This window comes from Metopolophium dirhodum, chromosome 7 (genome assembly GCF_019925205.1).
Source record: "Metopolophium dirhodum isolate CAU chromosome 7, ASM1992520v1, whole genome shotgun sequence".
Classification (NCBI taxonomy): Eukaryota; Metazoa; Arthropoda; class Insecta; order Hemiptera; family Aphididae; genus Metopolophium; species Metopolophium dirhodum.
The window spans coordinates 18129930-18150662 of record NC_083566.1 but is presented as its reverse complement, the minus strand read 5'-3'; the positions used below and the strand labels follow the sequence as shown (position 1 = coordinate 18150662).

General features: G+C 31.4%; 1 protein-coding gene across 4 annotated transcripts in view; it reads left to right on the top strand.

Annotated features, from left to right (window-relative positions):
- Positions 1-20733, top strand: part of LOC132949510 (rab11 family-interacting protein 4) — a 25029-nt gene extending 4296 nt beyond the window's left edge. For 2 of the 4 annotated variants that reach the window (XM_061020442.1, XM_061020445.1), the window contains exons 2-13: positions 4720-4868; positions 4943-5035; positions 5150-5239; positions 5362-5406; positions 10018-10053; positions 10143-10260; positions 15749-15993; positions 16880-17087; positions 17234-17369; positions 18080-18204; positions 18597-18626; positions 19920-20733. In XM_061020442.1, the coding sequence (XP_060876425.1) occupies positions 4720-4868; positions 4943-5035; positions 5150-5239; positions 5362-5406; positions 10018-10053; positions 10143-10260; positions 15749-15993; positions 16880-17087; positions 17234-17369; positions 18080-18204; positions 18597-18626; positions 19920-20042 (1398 nt within the window). In that variant the 3' untranslated portion in view covers positions 20043-20733. Of the gene's footprint in view, positions 1-4322; positions 4468-4719; positions 4869-4942; positions 5036-5149; positions 5240-5361; positions 5407-10017; positions 10054-10142; positions 10261-15748; positions 15994-16879; positions 17088-17233; positions 17370-18079; positions 18205-18596; positions 18627-19919 lie in introns of those variants that run through there. The other 2 variants (XM_061020444.1, XM_061020443.1) reach the window with 2 other exon arrangements.

The following is a 20733-nucleotide window of genomic DNA, read 5'->3' as shown; positions in this document are numbered from 1 at the left end:
CAAACGATAATAATGAAAATGACGAGTACGCTACAGAATAATATCAGGTTATTCAGAAAACTGCAGATGATTATTACCTATTATAATATATTATAAACGTTTTACTAATTAGTAATTACACACTATCGTTCATAACGTAGGTACTCTTATTAATTAAAATTATAAATCAAGTAATTTGATTACTTCGATTAGGTAAATAAACCTTATTTAATTGGAATTAAATATTAATTAACGTCGAGATAATAGTGTTGTAAATCGTAAATTTATTGAAGTTTCATTGGTTTTCTCGAATAATTTAAGTTTGTATATTGATATGTATATGAATATATTTCATAAAATTTATTGGGTTACATATAAAAGTACATAGAAAGTAAAATTAACCTAAAAAAATGTATAGTATAATACTAAATTGAATCCAAATAACTGCTTCCAAGGTGCCTTTGCATATTTGAATGGTAATAAAAACGTTTATGTCACACACATACGATTATACGACATATACATAATGTTCGAGTTTTCCATTGAATCCCAAATACATATTTACTCGCGAGACGTGGTAACTAGCATTTTATATTTTATAGACACCGATATTTTGTGCGTTTATTATACATATATAATAGGTCTATAATAAAACCACACGGTTTATATTCGTTAGACCGTATCTCAGTGAAGCAACTACCACCACCAATTTCTTCATATTGTATATGTTTTTTAGGCTAACGGTGGTTTAGCGTGTTAACCAGGGCCATTGCGGGTAGAGAGAATAATATTGTGTACCTATATAATATAATTATTGTGCTACGGGGACGAGACTTTGAAACTGAAAAAGTTACACTGTGTAACAACTATACTAACCTTCATCGCATTTTAATGAGTTTATAAATGACGGGATTAATGGTTCGTGACAATAGAGAGATTCTTTAATATTGCTTTGACCCGTCATATGCTTGCTCCAACTCCATATATTAAAAATATTATTTAAGTGCTATAGACCATCATATTTTATTTTCCATGTCGTCTGATATTCTTTTAAAAACCGTAATAAATAACGTGACCACACTACCACTCATAACTAAACCTAAAGCCAGGCATATATAGTATTTGTATACAAGTACCATCTGGCCAGAATACTTACTCGTTTTATCTGGGAAAACATGAATTTTTTTCTCCTCGAATCTCACGTTTTATTTTGATGTATCTACGACGTTCCACTCCCCTCAAAGAAAAAAAATTACACATTAATGTGTGTGGATCCAGGAAAATATCAGTAGGTACTCAATAGCATAATACAATATTGTCCTTGTTTAACGCGTTGAAAAAATTATGAATAGCTACTATAGTTAGTATAGTTGGCGTTGTTGCCGCTGTAATTTATATTGTATAAGGTCGTTCGTTTATAATGTTATATGATATAAATTATGTGCTTTGATAATATTCATATTTTCATTATACGACAAATAATAGTAATTTTGCCTACTCTTTGTTCGTTAATAATTAAAACTACATATTCGGAAATATTATGTCCGATTCTCCTATTCATGAAATATCTACTTGGTTTTGTCGTTGTTATGCTTAGTCGTCATTCAAAAATAGTAGAATCAAATATTATAAAACTATGTTATCTTATGTGTGGGGTGGAATTACAACAGAACTCTTATATATTTTATTTTTATGTTGGTATTTATATTAAAGTTTATCTAATATAATAATATACAAATTCTATGTAACACAATAAATTACTCAAGTGTCTCAGTCAGTGATTTGGTATCTTTTGGGTTTCGTGTATCACATTCAACATTGTACAAAGTATCATTCTATATTACTATTTGTTTTATAGTTGGATTTGACGTATCTATATAGGTATTTAATACTTGTGCATTATTCTATGATTTTGTATACAGTTTATAAATTAAATTAATATCGCCTTTTTAATAAGATAATAATATAATTAATGCTTTTATATTATTAATAAGTAATAATCACTTTTTGCGGATATTTCATATTAGGATGTATTTGTCTTGGATAAAATTCATTATCACATTCACAAAAATATTGTGAACAGATAAATTAATATTTTATAATTTTGTGTTACAATTAAAAATGTTTTACGATATTTAATCTTTATTATGGAACACATTTAAGTTTATAATACTTATGACATTCTTTAGCGTATAAAAGATAGGTACTTATTTTTTGTTTTTTTTATTTCAAAATATTATTGTTTCGGTTTATAAAAATTACTGCAAGATAATTAATAATGATAAATTTGTATTATTCAGTGTAGATTCTTTTCCGAAAAAAAAAATTATACAGTCCACATAATTATTCAATTTTGTATGTAATTTTATATAAATTAAAATAAAATATAATACATACCTACATATTTATCTTACCATACTTATTTATGAAACAAATAACAATATACCCTTTATATGAATATATGATACGAAATATTAGAATTTAGTTTGTATTATGTATAAAATATATTATAGTTATCAACTATAATATAAATAATCAAATCAGTAAATCAGACATTCCATAACTATTAATTGAATACAACAAATTATTCTACAGGATAACCAATTATTCTCATTATGCTGGTCATTAAACATTGATTATGTAAGTTAAAAATCTATTTCATTCCTACCTAATAAACAATATTAATGAGTATAAAATATAAATGTAATGTATTTTATATTCTTTGCAGTACGTATTTAAATGTAATGTACCTACAGTCTAGAGGCGCAACTAGGGTTAAAATTCTGGGGGGCTACAGCCCACATATCCTATAGAGGCTTATATATAAACTAATAAGGGATATGGGGGAAGAGCTAAATCTTAGTCAAGGGGGCTAAGCCCCACAAAATATCCCTTATTAATTTAGGTGTAAGCCCCTATGAGTTATGTAGGTGGTAGCCCTCAGAATTTTAACCCTGATTGCGCCTATGCGCCGGCCCCCTAGTTGCATCACTGCAGGCTATAGGAAATAGATAAATGGATTTTCTCATTTATTATTTTATAAGTTTAATGTTTCTAGTTAAAAAAATATTCAATTTTCTGAGAAAATACCAATACCTGCCCTTGTGTTTGTTTATGCTGTTTATTGATTTAAAATAAATTATAACAGTTTAAATATGTTTTAATTTTTCATTCATTGATCCAACAGTCAATATAATTTTAATTCTTGATATCTTTATGGGCTATGTGTAAAAAAAGTCAGTAAAATGCAAAGATGTGTATTTATTATACGTATAGGTAGTGCGTATTAGTAAATTAGTTTTGTATATTACTGTACAGACAACATATTATAATAATAATATTATGTTACTCCGAAATTCGCGTAAAACCTTATACTGGCTTATACTATATGTATATAAACAAAATTTCTCAATTATAAATAGGTATATAATTAATTTTATTGTTTTTCAGCAAAATTTGTTAAGTATACATATTAATAATTTTCCGTGTGAATTTGATGTAAATGTTAAATTTATAAATCATAACCACGGTTGACGGTCCTACATATTTTACTTTTTTAATGAGCAGATAGTTTCAAATTATTTAATTAATATTACCGTGTAATTATATTATAATTTATAATACTACAGTCGCTTAAGTAATTTGTTGAGTAAATAATTAAATTCAATAAAAAATTAAAAATCTAACTGACCTATATAAAAAATTATCTGTCGTTTTGACTTGATAGTAGATATTTAAATAAGCGAGTGTGAACTCAAGCCGATAAATCGTTTTTGGCAGTGTCCGTGACATTTATTTTAAGTCAAAACTACCCCGGGTTTCGAGTTTTTGACTAAATGGGTTGCAGAAAAAACAAAAGAAACGGAAACGCGTCTAACAACCCTATGCACGCAACGCAACACGCGTTTCCTGATCGGAAACAGCAGCGGGGAACGTGCCGTATCTAAACGCACACGTCGTCTTGAGCGACGCAGCTGCAAAAGAGGGAGTATATTATATACTTAGGGCATCGTAGTTTCCTCTTGTTTTTTGGCCTAAACTTCGCCGTATTCATGTATAATATAATAACATAATATATGATATATACGTAACGACAAACGTGTGCAGCGACACAATATATACAGCATGTTCCGCTTTATTGACGGGTGCTTCTATATATAGGTACGGTACCTACCTACATCTGTCCGCCGGGACACGTGCCTATCACCTTTCCGAAGAAAAAAAAATACAACCCCCTCATCAGAGCCTTACTACACCTATCCGTGTCCATGTATATATAAGGGCGTGGGCGTTCGTCCGGGTGTTTAGTGTGTGTCGATTTATCCTACGCGAACGAGTTCAGTTTATTTTACGCGTTTTACTACATAGTTTAATAAATTATAATATAATATCATACATACAATTGTGCATAATATAATCTTGTGCGACGTAGGCGAACCGATCTTGAAGGTTGCCCGCAAAAGCGTTATGACTATGGTACGATCGCAGGTATTGGAAAACAATATTATAATGTACATTTTGAATTCTCTTACATGATTTACACGCATTATAATGGCGTTTCAACGAAGCTATTATTATTTATTACAAATATTACTTATACAATTAATGATGTAATGTCATGTTATCACGACGACCATTCATATGCATTGTTTCGAATCCCGATCGGTTTTTAATATATTTGTATATATGTCGATATAATGGTATTACATTGTCAGTTTTCTGTATGACGTTTGTTTGTAGGTTTCGGCTAGGATGATGGCGCCCAAAATACAAGAAGATGAAAATATCGTCAATAACAATAACAAAGTTGACTCGCCCGCGTTCAAACTCAACATAGAAGACACTGCCGTACACGGCGGGAACACGGACTCGAATTCTACGAATAACAGGTGTGTAAAATTGTGTGAAATAATGACATATATCAAAACGAAATTTTAATTTTAATTTTTTATCTTTGATACAGCCAGTTTTCGAGCATGTCAGACGAAGAGAGTTACGAATGTTACGGTGAAGGCGACATGGATAATTCTTTGCCTGTCAACAACGTGATCACAAAGTTTGTATATTCCTTAATCCTTATAACAAATATAATAATTACTTCACAATTTTAAATTATTTGTTTATATAACACGGCGTTGGTATACTTAGTATCATGATATTTTCGTTTCAGTGGCGTCGAAAATCCAATCACCAACGCGTTGGGACTAAAGAGGAATACGTGGCTCAGAACAAGTTTGAGGAGGACAGCAAACGGGAATAGGTATATAAATTAATTATCGTCAAACTTAAATTACTGCATTGTGGCTTGTTTACATCACGTGTACAATGTACATAATAATTATTATATCCCCTGTTAATCACCTCTTTTTTAAAAAATTTTAGCGCTGAAATACTGCCAAACCGTAAATGGGGTTCGATGAGACATTCGTAAGTACTTAACATTGCTTTTCAACTTATTACATAATATAATATGTATACTCTATCGGCCGTGTAGGTAGTTAATCACTTACGCACGCACTGCAACTTTTAATGATTAAAATCGGTACAAACATTTCATTTTGACAGACCTATAGACATTCCGTGACTGTACTTCCATTTTTTAAGTCTTGAACAAAAATCGTGCCAACAAATATAATTGTATTATATATATTTTCGTGTTAGGTAAAAACCTAATAATATGATTACGGCGGTGTTTTTTCTTTTGATATTTTTCTTCGTATTTAAAATGGTTTATTAAACGATATACCATGCATTTCTATTCATACTTGTCTATTTGATGATCATCAAAATTAAGTAGTTTAAATGTTTAATACTTATTAAAAATAATTTTGATCGCGGCTGCAGATAGGTACAGATTACTTATTATATGAGAGAAAGGTGAGAGTAGTTGTATTTATTTATAAAGTAGTAGAAGTATGAGTAGTATGACCTCTACGTCGAAAATCCACCAGTGGGCCCTTATTCGGTACTGTAGATTATTTGTATAATTGCATGTGGGTTTGTCGTTTGACACAAAAGAACTATTGTCTATAAATATATATTTAACTCTATGGTGTATTCGAAATCGTGGCACCTGAAATAGGTCATTATTATACGATTTGTCCGGAGTTGGCTTCGCGTGTATTTAGTATTATTCCCGGTTATCCATGCGGACTCTATATGATTTGTCATGTTTACTCGATGCCTCTAATTCGATCATGCGAATAAGTGTACCTATTATATATTATATTTTTTGAAGAATTGTTAGTCGTTTCTGTTTGTTTATTGGTTTTTGAAGTAATTGGTTTCGATTATTGAATACTCATGAGAGTCGAGTAGAAATTAGGTTTTAGCGGTTTACGGATACCATATAGGTAAATGTCTCAACTGTTTTGTCATAAATAAAGGTACAAGTTTTTTTAACGATAACATTCCCAACTAATACGTAAACTGGTATAACGTTTTGCGTATAAGCATATTTCCGTATAATATACTATTAAATAATATGTAAAACGCTTTTCAAAATATATCAAATATATTTTTAGTTTTGGAATTAGTTCAATGCACCGTCCACCTTCTTTTTAAAACACGTGATCGAACAAACGTTTTTCCATTGGTGTGTGTGTATACCGTTGTCGTCATAGTTACATTCACACACAAAAGATCGAGACAATACTAGTGATTAATATTTACCATCTACATGCGTGTTACGTAATAATTTCCTCTATAGACCATTATTTTAGTTTTCTAGCCACAATGATGTTATTACGCGCGTCTTCAACGTGTGCACATTGACGCACGATTCGCGGGGGCGACGTTAGGTATATACTTTTTATATACGCGCAAATTTCGTGTGATAAAATCACGAGTTTATATATACATATATAATATGATTTATAGAGATTTATATATTATAATGCGTGCAACGCTCACTAACCTACTATTTACTATTTACTACTATACTACATAATATATTGTACCTACTGTAGCAATCGTCGTTATTGTATAGTCGACGAGATTTTATTGAAATTTGCTTGTCTATCGTGCGGAAGAGGGTGATATTTTTTACTATTTATATATATATATACATACAGCCAACTGGCAATCTGAATCGGCTGCGTTTGTGGGCGTATTTGGCGAAAGTAAACGTGGTTTTGCGGGTGCGTCGATTGTTTACTTTTTCACAGATAGGAAACAATTCTATACATACAGCACAAACGTTTTGTCATGTTCCAAACGATTATTATATTATGTTGAAAAAACCGAAAATAGGAATGACGCAATAGTTTTTTTATCTTTTCGCGCAAACTGCTCATATAGTGAATAATAGGCAATCTATTATATTTGTATATATACGGATGTATAGTATAGAAATTCCGTCGTAGGGTCAAAATTCGTGTAAGTACATAAAGTTGTTCGTTTTTTCCTCACATTTTTCTCGGCCCGGTACGTTTTGCACCGTCGGACTGTCGAAGTGGTTTACGCCAAATATCTACGTGTCCTTGAGTTCAACGAATACTAGTCGGTTGTAAACCGTGACTGGAATTCTCTCTCTATATAATAATATAATATGCTATTTATATATACATGTTAGGCAGGTAGGCTGGTATTTAATATATGGTACATTGGTACCAGCTATATAATACAATTTGATATTTTTCGCGGTTACGCGCATGTGCACGCCACCATCGTCCGGCTCGAATGTGCATAGTAAAATAATAATAATAATAACATTATCCACTGAGCGTTATGAGTATGACCCAGTGGTGCATTGAAAAAAATGAAAGGCGAAAATACGCAATGATAGGAAGGAATGTAAGTTGAGGGGCCGTTCTCTGTTCTTATCCGCTGTAGAATATAATATAACCCGTCTTGTGAGACCGGTAGTGGTAGCCGTAGTAACCGACTACGTGGTATAAGCGTTAAGTATATTATTACCTATACGCACACCACCACTGTGTGTTCGGCAGACATATACAGTTGACGTACACAACACCCCTTCTCGACGAACGCGCACACACACACACACACTCGTGACTTGTGTATATAATAATATATAGTACGATTTCATAGTGTGTGTGATTTCACCTACGTATTATAGTTATAGTACGACGGCTGACGAGTTTGATCACTTCTCTCTGGCGAGCGGTCGTGTGTCGCCGAGATAAAACGCGTCTTTTCGTCCGTGCGAGTAAATGTCTATTGCCTATTATAATATATATTTATTATTTTCGTCAAAATGTCATGACCAATGCTTTGCCGGTGTAATGTGTGTGTGTAGTGCATAATATAGACGAGACATGAAACAGGAATATAATCGGTCTTCGTGGAGAAGGTATGTAATAGCTATCATATGTATTTACCTACCAACTTGCACGTTTTTCTTGGTTTTTATAACGGTAATTATTATTATCTATATTCTATACGTCCAACAAAGCTAATATTCATTTTTGTATTGATTTAAAAATTCGAAAAGAATGTTTTCTCTTCATCACAGACGTGTCTATCCGTCACTATTATTGTTATATGTAGGTTTACCGTTTAGACAGTAGTCATCGTCGTCGTTCCATATGGTGAATTTTATTGTCGCGTTATTTGTAGTGTTTTTGGCGTTCACGTAAATTTATCCCGGTTCACAATTTCGAAAAATTCCCACGATGAGCGTCATCGTCGTCGTAATAGTTTAGTCATGGTCAAGAAATTTAGTGACAATTATGCTAGAAATAGCAGTAAGGGTATATAGGGTATATTATAATAGTATATAATAACGGAGTCCACGAGATATTAGTTTCCCCTGTGACAATAGAAACATCCTTAAAATCTTACACATAATGTAATTTTCTGGATTAGCTTTTTAATTTTTAATTTTAGATCAATATATTTATAATGCACTGATATCTCACCCGTTTGTTCTTAATACAGATCATACAAGTACCTATATATTTAATTGTTGGGTGTATACTGTTGTACGTTTTCTGTATACTTATCGTACGGACAACGACCTAGTTTCAATGATTTTTTAAGAATGATTTCCCGAGTTCTAGGAAAATGTAATTATCATCGCGTACGAGTATAGTGAAAACCTCTGTTTTTCTTTTTGTTTAGTTTCCCGGTAAGTTTCACTATATATATATTATACTGTTAAAAAATAGGAGCCAGTGAAAAAAAAATTATAAATTTATGTTTTACACATTGTCCTTGGAAGCATATACATTTTGATTGCGTATTGGTAGATAGGAGTTATACCGTTTTAAATGTTAGATGTGAAAGAATACACATTAATTTAAGAACGATTATGTCGAATTCGTTTGTAATAATATTGAGAATTAATTGATAAAAAGATTACACTCAATTATACATTTATCACTAACTACTAATTAGTTAACCTCTTACATATTATTAATTATTAGATATTATTTTATAGTCTTGTTTTGAAACACAATTATTCGATTATCATTTTTATTAAACGGAGCGATGATTCTTTTTAAATAGTGAAAATATATCTACGTCGTTTTAGAATAATGAATTCATTTAAGTTATGTGTATATAGGCTTTCGAAAAGTGCACTCAATTTAGTAGAAAAATTGCAATCGAGGCGAAATAAAACTACATGCAAAACATACATATCGTGTTAATGCGAGCATAACTGCAACATTTTGCCGATCGTAATCTGAGTAAATCAGTCCGTGTATGTAGAAGAAATGCATTTCTTTTTTTTTGTCTTTGAAAATTTGATAACATTTGTTGTAATGATAATTAATAGACGCGCAGTGCGTGTGTGGTGTTAAGAACAGTGCTTATAGTAAGTAATGTTTATAGAAAGTAGCTTTCCATATCTGCAGCATAAACGTCGCCGTTGATGCTGCCACAGCTATTATTATCCTAATGAATAGATATTTCTGAGGAAAACGCGTTATGGTCTTTTAAAAATGCATATTAAGCGTAGTTTACAGACCACTTTTACTTTTTAACATTTTTTTTTTTATTATCATTATTATTGTGTAATATTTAAGTATATAATTATTAAATAATAATATATTTGCGATTTGTTTCACACAGATCGAGCAAAAGGATCAGTTCAAACGCACTCGCCAGGTAAAATATTTAATGGCGTTTATTATTAATGTCTTCGTTGTTTCTACATATTATTAGATAATAATATCATTGTCGTTGTTGTGTTTCAGTGATCTATATCGGAGCTCAAGTTTCAATTCGTCCGGTCGCAGTTCCATTTGCGATACGCCCGACGATGTGTATTCCGATACATCCATCGAAGAAGACGTTCACGACCTCAACAATAAGGTAAGACCATATAATAGGTATAGCTGCCATCGCGTAATTATTATTATTATACCTCAGTACCTCACCGCCACTACCAAGACGTATCATTATTATTTCTACATTCGTATTTTATACGTGATAAATCCCATCACGGCTACTAAACAGCATTCCTGTGCGCGCTGGTGGCGTGTAAACGATTTCCTTCGCCGTCCACAGGAAACGAGTATAGTATACTCGATTTTTGTTTATATAGGTACGCGTCGTAGAATAGTTCCTATCTGCATTGTTATTCGCCCGTTTTGACAGCTACAGCAACGGTGATTGCCAATTTGAGTTATTTTTAAATTCTACTAAAAAATATAACCAATTTGCAAGGTGAACGAATTTGACTACTGTGTATTACGGAATAAAGAAATAGCAATTAGGCCGGGAATCAATAAAACATTTTAATTCAATATTGCAATTATGTTGCTCAAGTGGAGAATCAATTATTTGTATGTATACAATAGTTCAATTAAAGAAAAATATACGTTATTAATTTAAATTTAAGTGTTAGTTTTCAAAAATGTATTTTTGATTTAATCTTAAATTGATTATATTTGTAATTATTACTATTTAGTACCTATTAGCTATCTACGTATTTATATGGACACCCCCATACTAGTTGGTTCTCAATTACCCAATTGGTTCTCGGGTAGTCTATATAAGGTATACATACGAATAGGTTCCCTGGGGGGTTAAAGGTAACTTACGAATTCGCTCCTATAAACTTTCATTTTAATAATAAAATCATGTTAAAATTAACTAATTCAACCGTGGTTGAAAAATTATTGTATTTTAAACCTACAACTCAATACAACTAATAATAACATTGGCTTCTGTAATAATAGTCCACCCTGTCAAATACCAAATACTTAAGTTAAGTTTAAAATATGTGATAGTAAAAAAATTAACGTGATACACCTTTAAAACGTGTACAGTTTTTACTGTTCGGGTATATTTTTCAGTTAATGAAGAAAATATTTTTTTGTCACGCCTGCACCGAAAGTTTGGTTTTTGATAGCGGTTGAAGCGTTGGAAAGCATCCTTTTTCCGTCCAGCCGGGCGGTAAAGTGGATATCCCAAAAAATTCCGGGAGGCAAAGTGGAAATCCTCAAAAGTGCTGCGCGCACATTTCACTTGCGTTATATATATACCCTGCATAAACAGACATTGCAATCTATACCACAGTTGTCTGTCTTTAAAAAACATAAACTTTTGGTTACATCTTATATTCACATTATAATCTCCATGCGTGACGCTTAAAATAAATAAAACCAAATCGTTTCTTTCGTGAAATAATGTATAATTATAGTCTAGTTGTTGCATAGATCCCTGCATTACCTTTGCCGTGATCGATGAATGCAGAGGCGTGACAAAAAATAGTATGTGTGGCTCGTTCGGGAAGGCAATTTCAGTCTTGGGCGAAATGCGACCATCGTGACTGAAATAGCTCACTTCCCGCCCTTGCCACACAATATACTATTGTCACACCTGTGCCAAAAGTTTAATTTTTGATGCTAGTTTATTTTAGCGTTTGAAAATGACCTCTTTACGTCCAGTGGAAAGTAAATATTTAGTAAATATTTATTTAAACAAAAAAGTAAATATTAATTTTTTTTATGACCGGTGTGTGGTAAATTGGAAATCCCAGAATTCAGCGGGCAGTAAAGTAGAAATACTCACTCTGACAGCGGTCCGAAAGGTTATCATCTATATATTACATTTAGGTAATGTAGATGAAATAAATAATTTAAAAAGATTAAATACTAGCTGTTGGGTGGGTTCAATATGGGTGGATTTGGACTACCGGGAAGCCGGGAATTTCCCGGTAGGCATACCTCTCCGTATTTGGGCAATGGGTCCTTTTTTATCGTTTGACTCTGACGGCTTTTTTTCCGGGGGGCTTTTTAAATTTCCCGGTATGCCTAAAATGGCCAATCCACCCACGTGTTGCTCGCGTGCTGTTCAATAATATGAAACTGTCTGACGAATCTACATACCGAGTACAGCAAGTATAGTTCATTATGGATTACCATAATATATCGATGAGACGTTTTTGAAGAAGAGGCAGAGGCGTGACAAAACATAGTATGTGTGGGAAGGCAATTTCAGTCTTGGGAAAATTGCAGCTCTCGCCTGCGTGCCGTAATCGACGCTCGCGACTGAAATAGCTCACTTCCTGTCCTTGCCACATGGCATGCAATATAATATTGGCAATTGGGAGAGCGGAATTACATTTTGCGTTAAGAGACTTGCAACAATAATATATGTTGTTGGTTCTGAAGGAAATGAAAATATCATCCTCATTTTTAGTGAAAAATCACAGTCTTCAGATCTTAATACTTGTACGTTTAAGTAATTCGAACAGTTGTATATTACTTTAGTAAGATAGAGAACCAATTCGTTAATAACAATTTTTTTTGACCCGGGAACCAATTTCGTATTTATAGTGATAAAAGTCATTAGTCCCCCCTTTTTCGTCTAGTTTATTATTTATTTAAATTTATATTTGGCTATAATTTAAATTCTGTTATATAGGTTATAACGTCTTATAAGCTATACAAAAAATAAAAATAATAATTATAATATTATTTTTTTTTTAATTTAGAACATTTAGCGATTGACTTTTTAAACAGATCATAAATAATAATTAAACTACAAAATTAAAATAAAAATTAGCGCATTACTAAAACAAATAAAAAGTATTTATCTTATATAGATAGGTTATGTATATACATTGGAAAGAAGATATTTATCACTTTTGTTTTCAATAATTGGCTTAACATTTCCGTGAATATTATTTTTCGTAGAATGTTAATATATTTAATATTTTATCTTATTTAAATTGCTCGTTTGTCTTTGGAGTGGCTTTTGTATAACACGCGTTTTTGCCTATCGTTCATGTCGCCGTATTTTTGGTTGTGCAGTATCGTCCTCGCGGCTAATCGTTTCGCTTCTATTAGTTGTAACTTTTAACTATCTCGTAATAATAATGGATGTGTGTCCGTATAGTGTACGCGAGTGTGATGCACACTGGGGGGCATACTTAATTTGTTTCTCTAGTTTTTGCAATGCTAGAATATATAATTATGACCCCTTTGTTTATAAAGTGTATCTATTCCTTTTATGAATATATATTTATGTTAACAACTATGGTACCTACATTTAATATAACAAATTATTAATATTATTGTAAACAATGTAAACCATAGGTTAATGTGTTTATTAATATATCATTATCTCATTATGGGTTGTAGAACAGAACTTTTCAATTTTTTATTCGAATATTATTAAAATTTACCAACAAGAATACATGACTATATTAAGACTGTTGAAATCTAGTCGTTTTTTCGTGCATTTAGATTTTAGATCAATAAGCAGAAAAAATATTTACTTCCAGAAGTCTTATTTTAAATTCGAAAAATATAAGAATTTCTCCGTTTTTGTCTGTATTTTGTAGAATGCAAATTTTTTTTTTTAGTAATACTAAAAAATAGTGAATTTTGAAAAAAAATAATTTGATATTACCTATACTAATTAAACAATATAACAAATCAAAAATCAATTTCCTACACAACCTAGAAAAGAGATTTAGGAATTAAAATATGTTTTCAAAATTAAAATAGGGTTTTTGGTACTGGATGAAATTTTTTTCTGCTTTTTGGGAATTTTGTGGCACATGGGAGTTGAATATTTTTTTATCGCAAAATATAGTAACGTGTGACTGCGTGTACATACATTTCCTAAAATCTCGGCCATAGTGTATGTTTAATTACATAGAGCATTCGGGGAACTCACACACACAGTCACACAGCACTAACGATGGATGTAGAATATTTCCTAAATCCGATCCCTTAAAAATGGTTTGCTTTCGAAAACCTTAACTTTTAATTTTTATCAAACATAATATAATATAATATAATACAAGCCAGAAAAAATAATTCGCTACGGCACACACTATAAATTGTAGTTGTCATTTGTATAGGATACGTAGCAGTAATATAAAGTGATTATAGTGGTGCATTCGATGAGTGACAACAATTTGTGATAGAACGTTTTCAAGTCGTATACTCAACTGTATATAAGTATATGGCAACCACGTGTATATTGGGTAGGGGACCAACGTGGTGGTCGCAGATGATAAAAGCCCATCGTCATCATCGTTTAACGAACGAATAATTGTACATAATGTCATAGTAGAGTACTAGTGTATACTACATAATATCATACTGTACATATATATAACGATGTAGAGTTATTATATTAGGTTTTTTTTTAATAATATCGTTCAGTAGTATATGCGCGCTGTCGGTCCCGATATTGTTATCTGTCTGTGTATGTGAGTGTGTCGACAGTGAATAGTCGTACATAATGTATAATGGTAGTCGTCAGTGAGGTAACATTTTCGCGTACGCTCTCGTTTTTTTTTCGCTATATCGTTGGGCAAATTGTGTCGAAATATTTATCAACGACAATAACACCGTTGTAAGGGGCCTGCGTGTGGTACAGCATACTTTTATCGTCTGTTTACTACGGTCTTATTTTAATTGTTATTATTATTCCGTCCATTGAAGCGCATATACGTGGCTTGGCTTGGGCAGCTACATAAAATATACGAATCAAGAAATTATAGTCGACTTTTGGGAAAAAAAAAATTTTTGTCACCGAGCCAAAATAAGTCATCGTCGATATTATTAGAGTGCACATCATATTCTCTCGACGCAGTGTGATCAAAGTTCAGTAAAAAAACACGTCATATCTCGACAAACGCTCCAATAGTCCACACACCACACACTTACATACACGCTCGCGTTCGATAATATAGTTAATTGATGCTGTCGTTATCAATATTCATTATTAAGATAAGCGAAATGGCTTCTATTCTGAAAATCGGCCAAAAGGCCGTCCGCAGTGTATTACACCGTAGTCTCATACTTACGCTCGCATAGTCACTTTCTTAAGAAGTTATGTTGTTTGTCATGTCGTCGTCGTCGTCGTCATCGTCCATGAAGAACAAGGCTGACATTTTAGAAAACTGTTGCTCCGAGCTTGAGTTCGACATGTGGGATGGACAATTCGAATTTGTGGGCAACGCCTATGACGCGGGCCCCATCGGAGTCGACGTGTTGAAATTGCCTAAAATTTCACGAAACTCGCATGTTTTTGGCGTGCAAAAAGTAATTTCGTCTCATCGTTCGCTTATGACTATTTTTACATATTTTTTTTTTTACTATACCTACCTACACTTATAATAATCACTCGCGTGCGTAATGTTTGCGTATGTACTTATTATAGGTATGTAATATAATATATGTATATTGTCACACCAATGCGCCTTTGTTTTAACCACCCATATTATAATATATATTAAAAGTACTCGCGTGTTGTATTCGAAGTAATTACTACAACAATTACACTAACCGATGTCGTCGTATAAATTATAATGTGTTTGTATGTGTATATGCAGGTACAAGTGTTGCAGAAACAGATGAATTCCCTGACCGACAATCAACACCTAACGGACGAACGGTACGCGCGTACCAAGGAGGAGAACGCCGCTCTCCAAGCCCGCGTCCACATGCTTGAAGAGCAGCTCCGCGACACCGAACTCAGGTGCGAGGAGCGGCTTGCGTCCGAAGAACGCAGACACAGGGAGCTCGTCACCCGGGTTGATAGGGAAAAACAATTGCATATCGATAATTGTGCCATAAGGTAAATACAACACAATATGTCATTATAGCCAGGTACTAATACTCATATGGGCTTAAATTTTATATTTATAATGATAAATTGGCTTCATCGTATTTACATTTTTGCCTCGTCGTGTAGTATCACTAGTATCCATCCAGTGTTCTAATAGTCATGTAATTAAATATATTATATTATAATGTCACGTTTCATAAAATTAATTAATAGTAATGAATTATTACCATAATACTATAATAGGGATAATAATATATTGTTATATATAAAAAAATCATTATTCTTATAAAAGTTATATTCATAATTTCTGATTGATTTCTAACAATTAATAACGTCAATTCAAATTATAATCACACATATTATATTAATTATATTATGTAATCAGTTGCAGTATAGTGTATAATTATTGTATATGATATAATTTAATTTTAATAAATGTAAGTATGATACTCTCAGGATAATTATATTGTAAATTGCAGTAGTGTGAACGAATATAAGGATGAATTGATGACTCTTTGCAGCAGTAATAAACTCTGTTATAAGAAATACGTGACATTTTTAAGTGTTATAATTGCTATGAAATTGCCTTTTTTAACGATAGTTAAGAATGGATATTGTTTCGCTAACTTATAATAAGGAAATGTTTAAGGCCGTATAAATGAAACGATTTTAAAGCTTTTTTATTAATTTTTAAACATAGTAATCAATGCTGTATAAGTTATATGCGTATTTTTCGTATAAAGTGTATTTATTTATCGTACAATATAATATTATATTCTTTAATGGTATAGACATGGATATTTTTTTAGCACTTTTTTTGCAACTAAGCAGTAATATAGGTTCCTATAATATTTTATAGTTATAAATTCACACTATATTTTATAATTGTTCATAGACTTCAAAGTATCGAGTCGGCTAACGAGAATTTACGATTGGAGGCTGAAAAGTGCAAGTCCGCGTTAGAGACGATGCGAACCGAAAAGATTTCGTTGGAACAACGTGTAAGCGATCTCAACGTGGGTGCTCAATCGTTCAAAGATGAAATACGTCTTCTGGAGGCCGAACTCAGGAAGTTGAAACAGAGAGAAAGGGCTAACGAAGAGGTCAGTATAGAACAATATAAAACCGTCTCCGCTTATAATAATTAAAACATTAATAACGACAACACTATGTATTGATATAATGAATTTTTTGTACCTTGTGTGGTTGTATTTCTTATATTACATGTATGTCGTATATATATTTATAGATCATCGAAGGTCTGACCAAAGAGTTGGAAATATCTCGACTTGAAAAGGAAGCCATGATCGCCGAACTAAATTCGCCTTCGCCGTATGTTACTGAACTTACAGCCCAGCTGGATTCGCTAAAACATCAGAATCGATGTAAGTGTAATCTATAAAGTAGTTGTTTATAATCGGTTTTACAATCTTTAAATATAAATCACTTAAGAGGATGCTACACAGATATTTGTTATCTCCGCCTTACAAGTGTATAATATCACGTTTACCTCAGTTAGTTAAAAAAATTGAGTAAATAGACCTTTTATGAAACTTTATGGTAAGAACATTATCTGGGTTTGTATGTGGGTTTACGATAATTCAGTTTTCAAGCGAGTTATGAGCATTTTTAATTTACGCTATATTATATACGCATAACTTACTAAAAAAATGAACTATAGTAAAAAACCACATACATACACATATAATTTACTTACCATCAAGTAATCGATTCACCCTGATTTTTAAACTAACGGAGCTAAACGCGTTCTCTTGAGCATAAATTTGGTATGTTACTCACTTGTAAGACGAAGACAACAAATATCCGTGTAGCGTCCTCTTAATATTAATGCATACAATTTTATTTATCAATTTGTTCTGAAAAATTAAATAAGAAAAAGTTGTTCATTGTTGAGACATGTGCCCTGAACATTTTTCGAAGTTGACCGTGTTTAAAAAAAGGTGGAAAATCACTGCTACTAAGATTATAATATGTAATATAATTATATCGTGGTGATTTTCTTATCGCAAAACATACACCCTATAGAAGTTAAAGTGAGTGAATTGCAAATGTTTTATTTTTATTTTTTCGGCAGCATTGAAGGACTCCTATGACGAGTTACAAGCTTCCTCCATAGCCAAAGGCATCGAGAGAGGCAGGCTGCTATTGACAGAGTCGCCCAGCCTCGCGTCCGAACTCGACGGACTGACTCACGATGACGTAAGTGTTGTTGTATTATACACGACTAATGGTTACTCATATTTGGAATATATTTTTTTAACGTGTCGTTCGTCTAAATGTCTAATAATCTCGCGTACCCGTGCTTACAAATAACATTTTTTTAAACCGTTAAAAAAACAAAAACAATACCAAATAATACATCTAACCTGAATTATGTTAATACAATTTGTCATAATATGTAAGTAGAAGTAGTACACATAATAGAGCAATAATATGAGCAAATAATATCACACGCGTGCAAAATGCAAATGATAATATTATGATACACCTTATAAGTTATAATATAATAATATTATGTAGAATGTTGATGTAACAACACACTTGAAGTAATATTATATGTAATTATTATTTTTTTTTGCTCCTTTTCACAGCACAGTCCCTCGTCTTTGCAAATAAACAAGGTAATTTCAATTTGGTTACTAAAATATGTTTTTTTTTTTTTGATCAAATTAACAGTGTTTGGCTTTTTCATAATTTTTTTTTCTAACCGCACCCGGTAATTATACCACAACATAACATTACATCGTACTTTATAAAACCCGCAAAAATAGAATCGGCTAATATTGATTAATAGACATGATATTGTACGTATTCCGAGGGTTTAACAATAGTAGTTGAAAACGATTTAATCTAGTCGCGGTCGTTAACTCAATGTCATCGGTGTCGTCTCGTCGTCGAGTAGCTGCGGGAATACAAACATCGATAATATTGTCACGGTGGTGCCTTCTTACATTCATTTTGCCGTGTCGTCGAGTAGCCTGAATGAATGATTACAACATTTTTATTGTGTTGACGCAAATTTATAGGAATGTCGATCGACACAATCGATATATATACGAGATGTACACATACACTCAAAAGCGATAAGAATTTGCAAACAATTCAATATTATCAAAAGCCTTTTGCATGGAATTAATTAATATAACACACTTGACATTTTATTACGTTTTGTGTATGCTTTGTTGCATGCGTACTAAAACTGATAAATATTAATTTATGATTTTTTTGATTATTTAGGTATTATTTTATTTGATTGACAACACAAGTAATACCTACATTTATATTTAGTTTATTGGTTGGGAATTGTTATATAATTTAATTTTTTCATTAAAAATCAATATATTATATTATTTGCGAAAAGATTGAATTATTATTACATTATAATATAATAATATTATAGGTATAAAAAAAAAACAATTTCACTTGAGCTTAATATATTCTAACTAGGTACATATTATAATGCTAAATTAACCACAATATAGCCTCGGTGTCCCTTAATTTCATAGTTATATTAGAAAATTAATTGATAATTTCCAATATATTCATAAATATCAAAAAGAATTAATAACTATTGTATAAACAAAATGCATTATTCATGAGTATATCTATACTATAAAATCTTATAAAATACATTTTAATCATAATGGGTAAATAAATTGAACACAATTTTATTACCGTACAACTTTATTTTTTATTAACTTTTAAACTTTTTGGTGTAGACTTATGTTTTATTTTAGTGTTTATTCAATGTTTTCTTTATTTATGTCACCTGAAGATGCTTAAAGCCATTTAAATATTAAATGGTAATAATAATAACTATCTTGGCTGCACGTTGTACATTTTTATTTTCTTATTTACATAATGTAATAATAAAATATATGGGTTATTTTACTGATGATTTTAATCGTTTTCAGATGAAAACCGCCTTGAAAGATCAACAGGAGGTGAACGATCAGTTACGGGCTTACATTGATAATATTCTGCTGAACATTGTCGAAAACCATCCCGAACTGTTGGAAGTCAAACAAAATTTATGAAATATCGTTATAATTTGATTATAATAACAGATATTCACGCATACACATACACACAATGTTCCTAATACTATTGATTGGTGAAGTTGGAGACCAGTGTCTTTCAATAGACATTATCTCAATTATTGTTGTTGTCATCGTACTTACATAATATTATTATGTGGCCACCTCATTAATGTCTACCAATTTTTTTTCCACTACATATTTCCAACAAATGTTATCAATTATATGTGTGTTATATTATATATAATTTGTTGTGTATATAAACAGTTACTTTTTTTTAAAAAAAAGCATAATAAAAATGATAAAAATGTAACTATTATCATATATGTTTAAGAAATATTGGATAACATTTTTTTAAAATTATATTTAATTGTATCCGTCCAGTTATTACAATTTATTATTTATATTTACATACAATTATGTTGTTTAATTTTTCGCATCCATTTGTATTGTAATCATTTGAAATTTTTGAAAGATAAAGTATATAATATTAGATAGTCCGCCGATATGTTATAATATAATTATTGTTACTTTATATAATATATTGGAGTGCTAATTAATTTTTATAACTGTTATCTGTTCCAAAGAGACTGTGATGTGGTAACAATATTAGCCAGTTATTTTTTATAATACTTGAGTCTTGTGCCAGTTCACAACATAAAATATAACAGTATTTTTTTAGTAAAGAAAA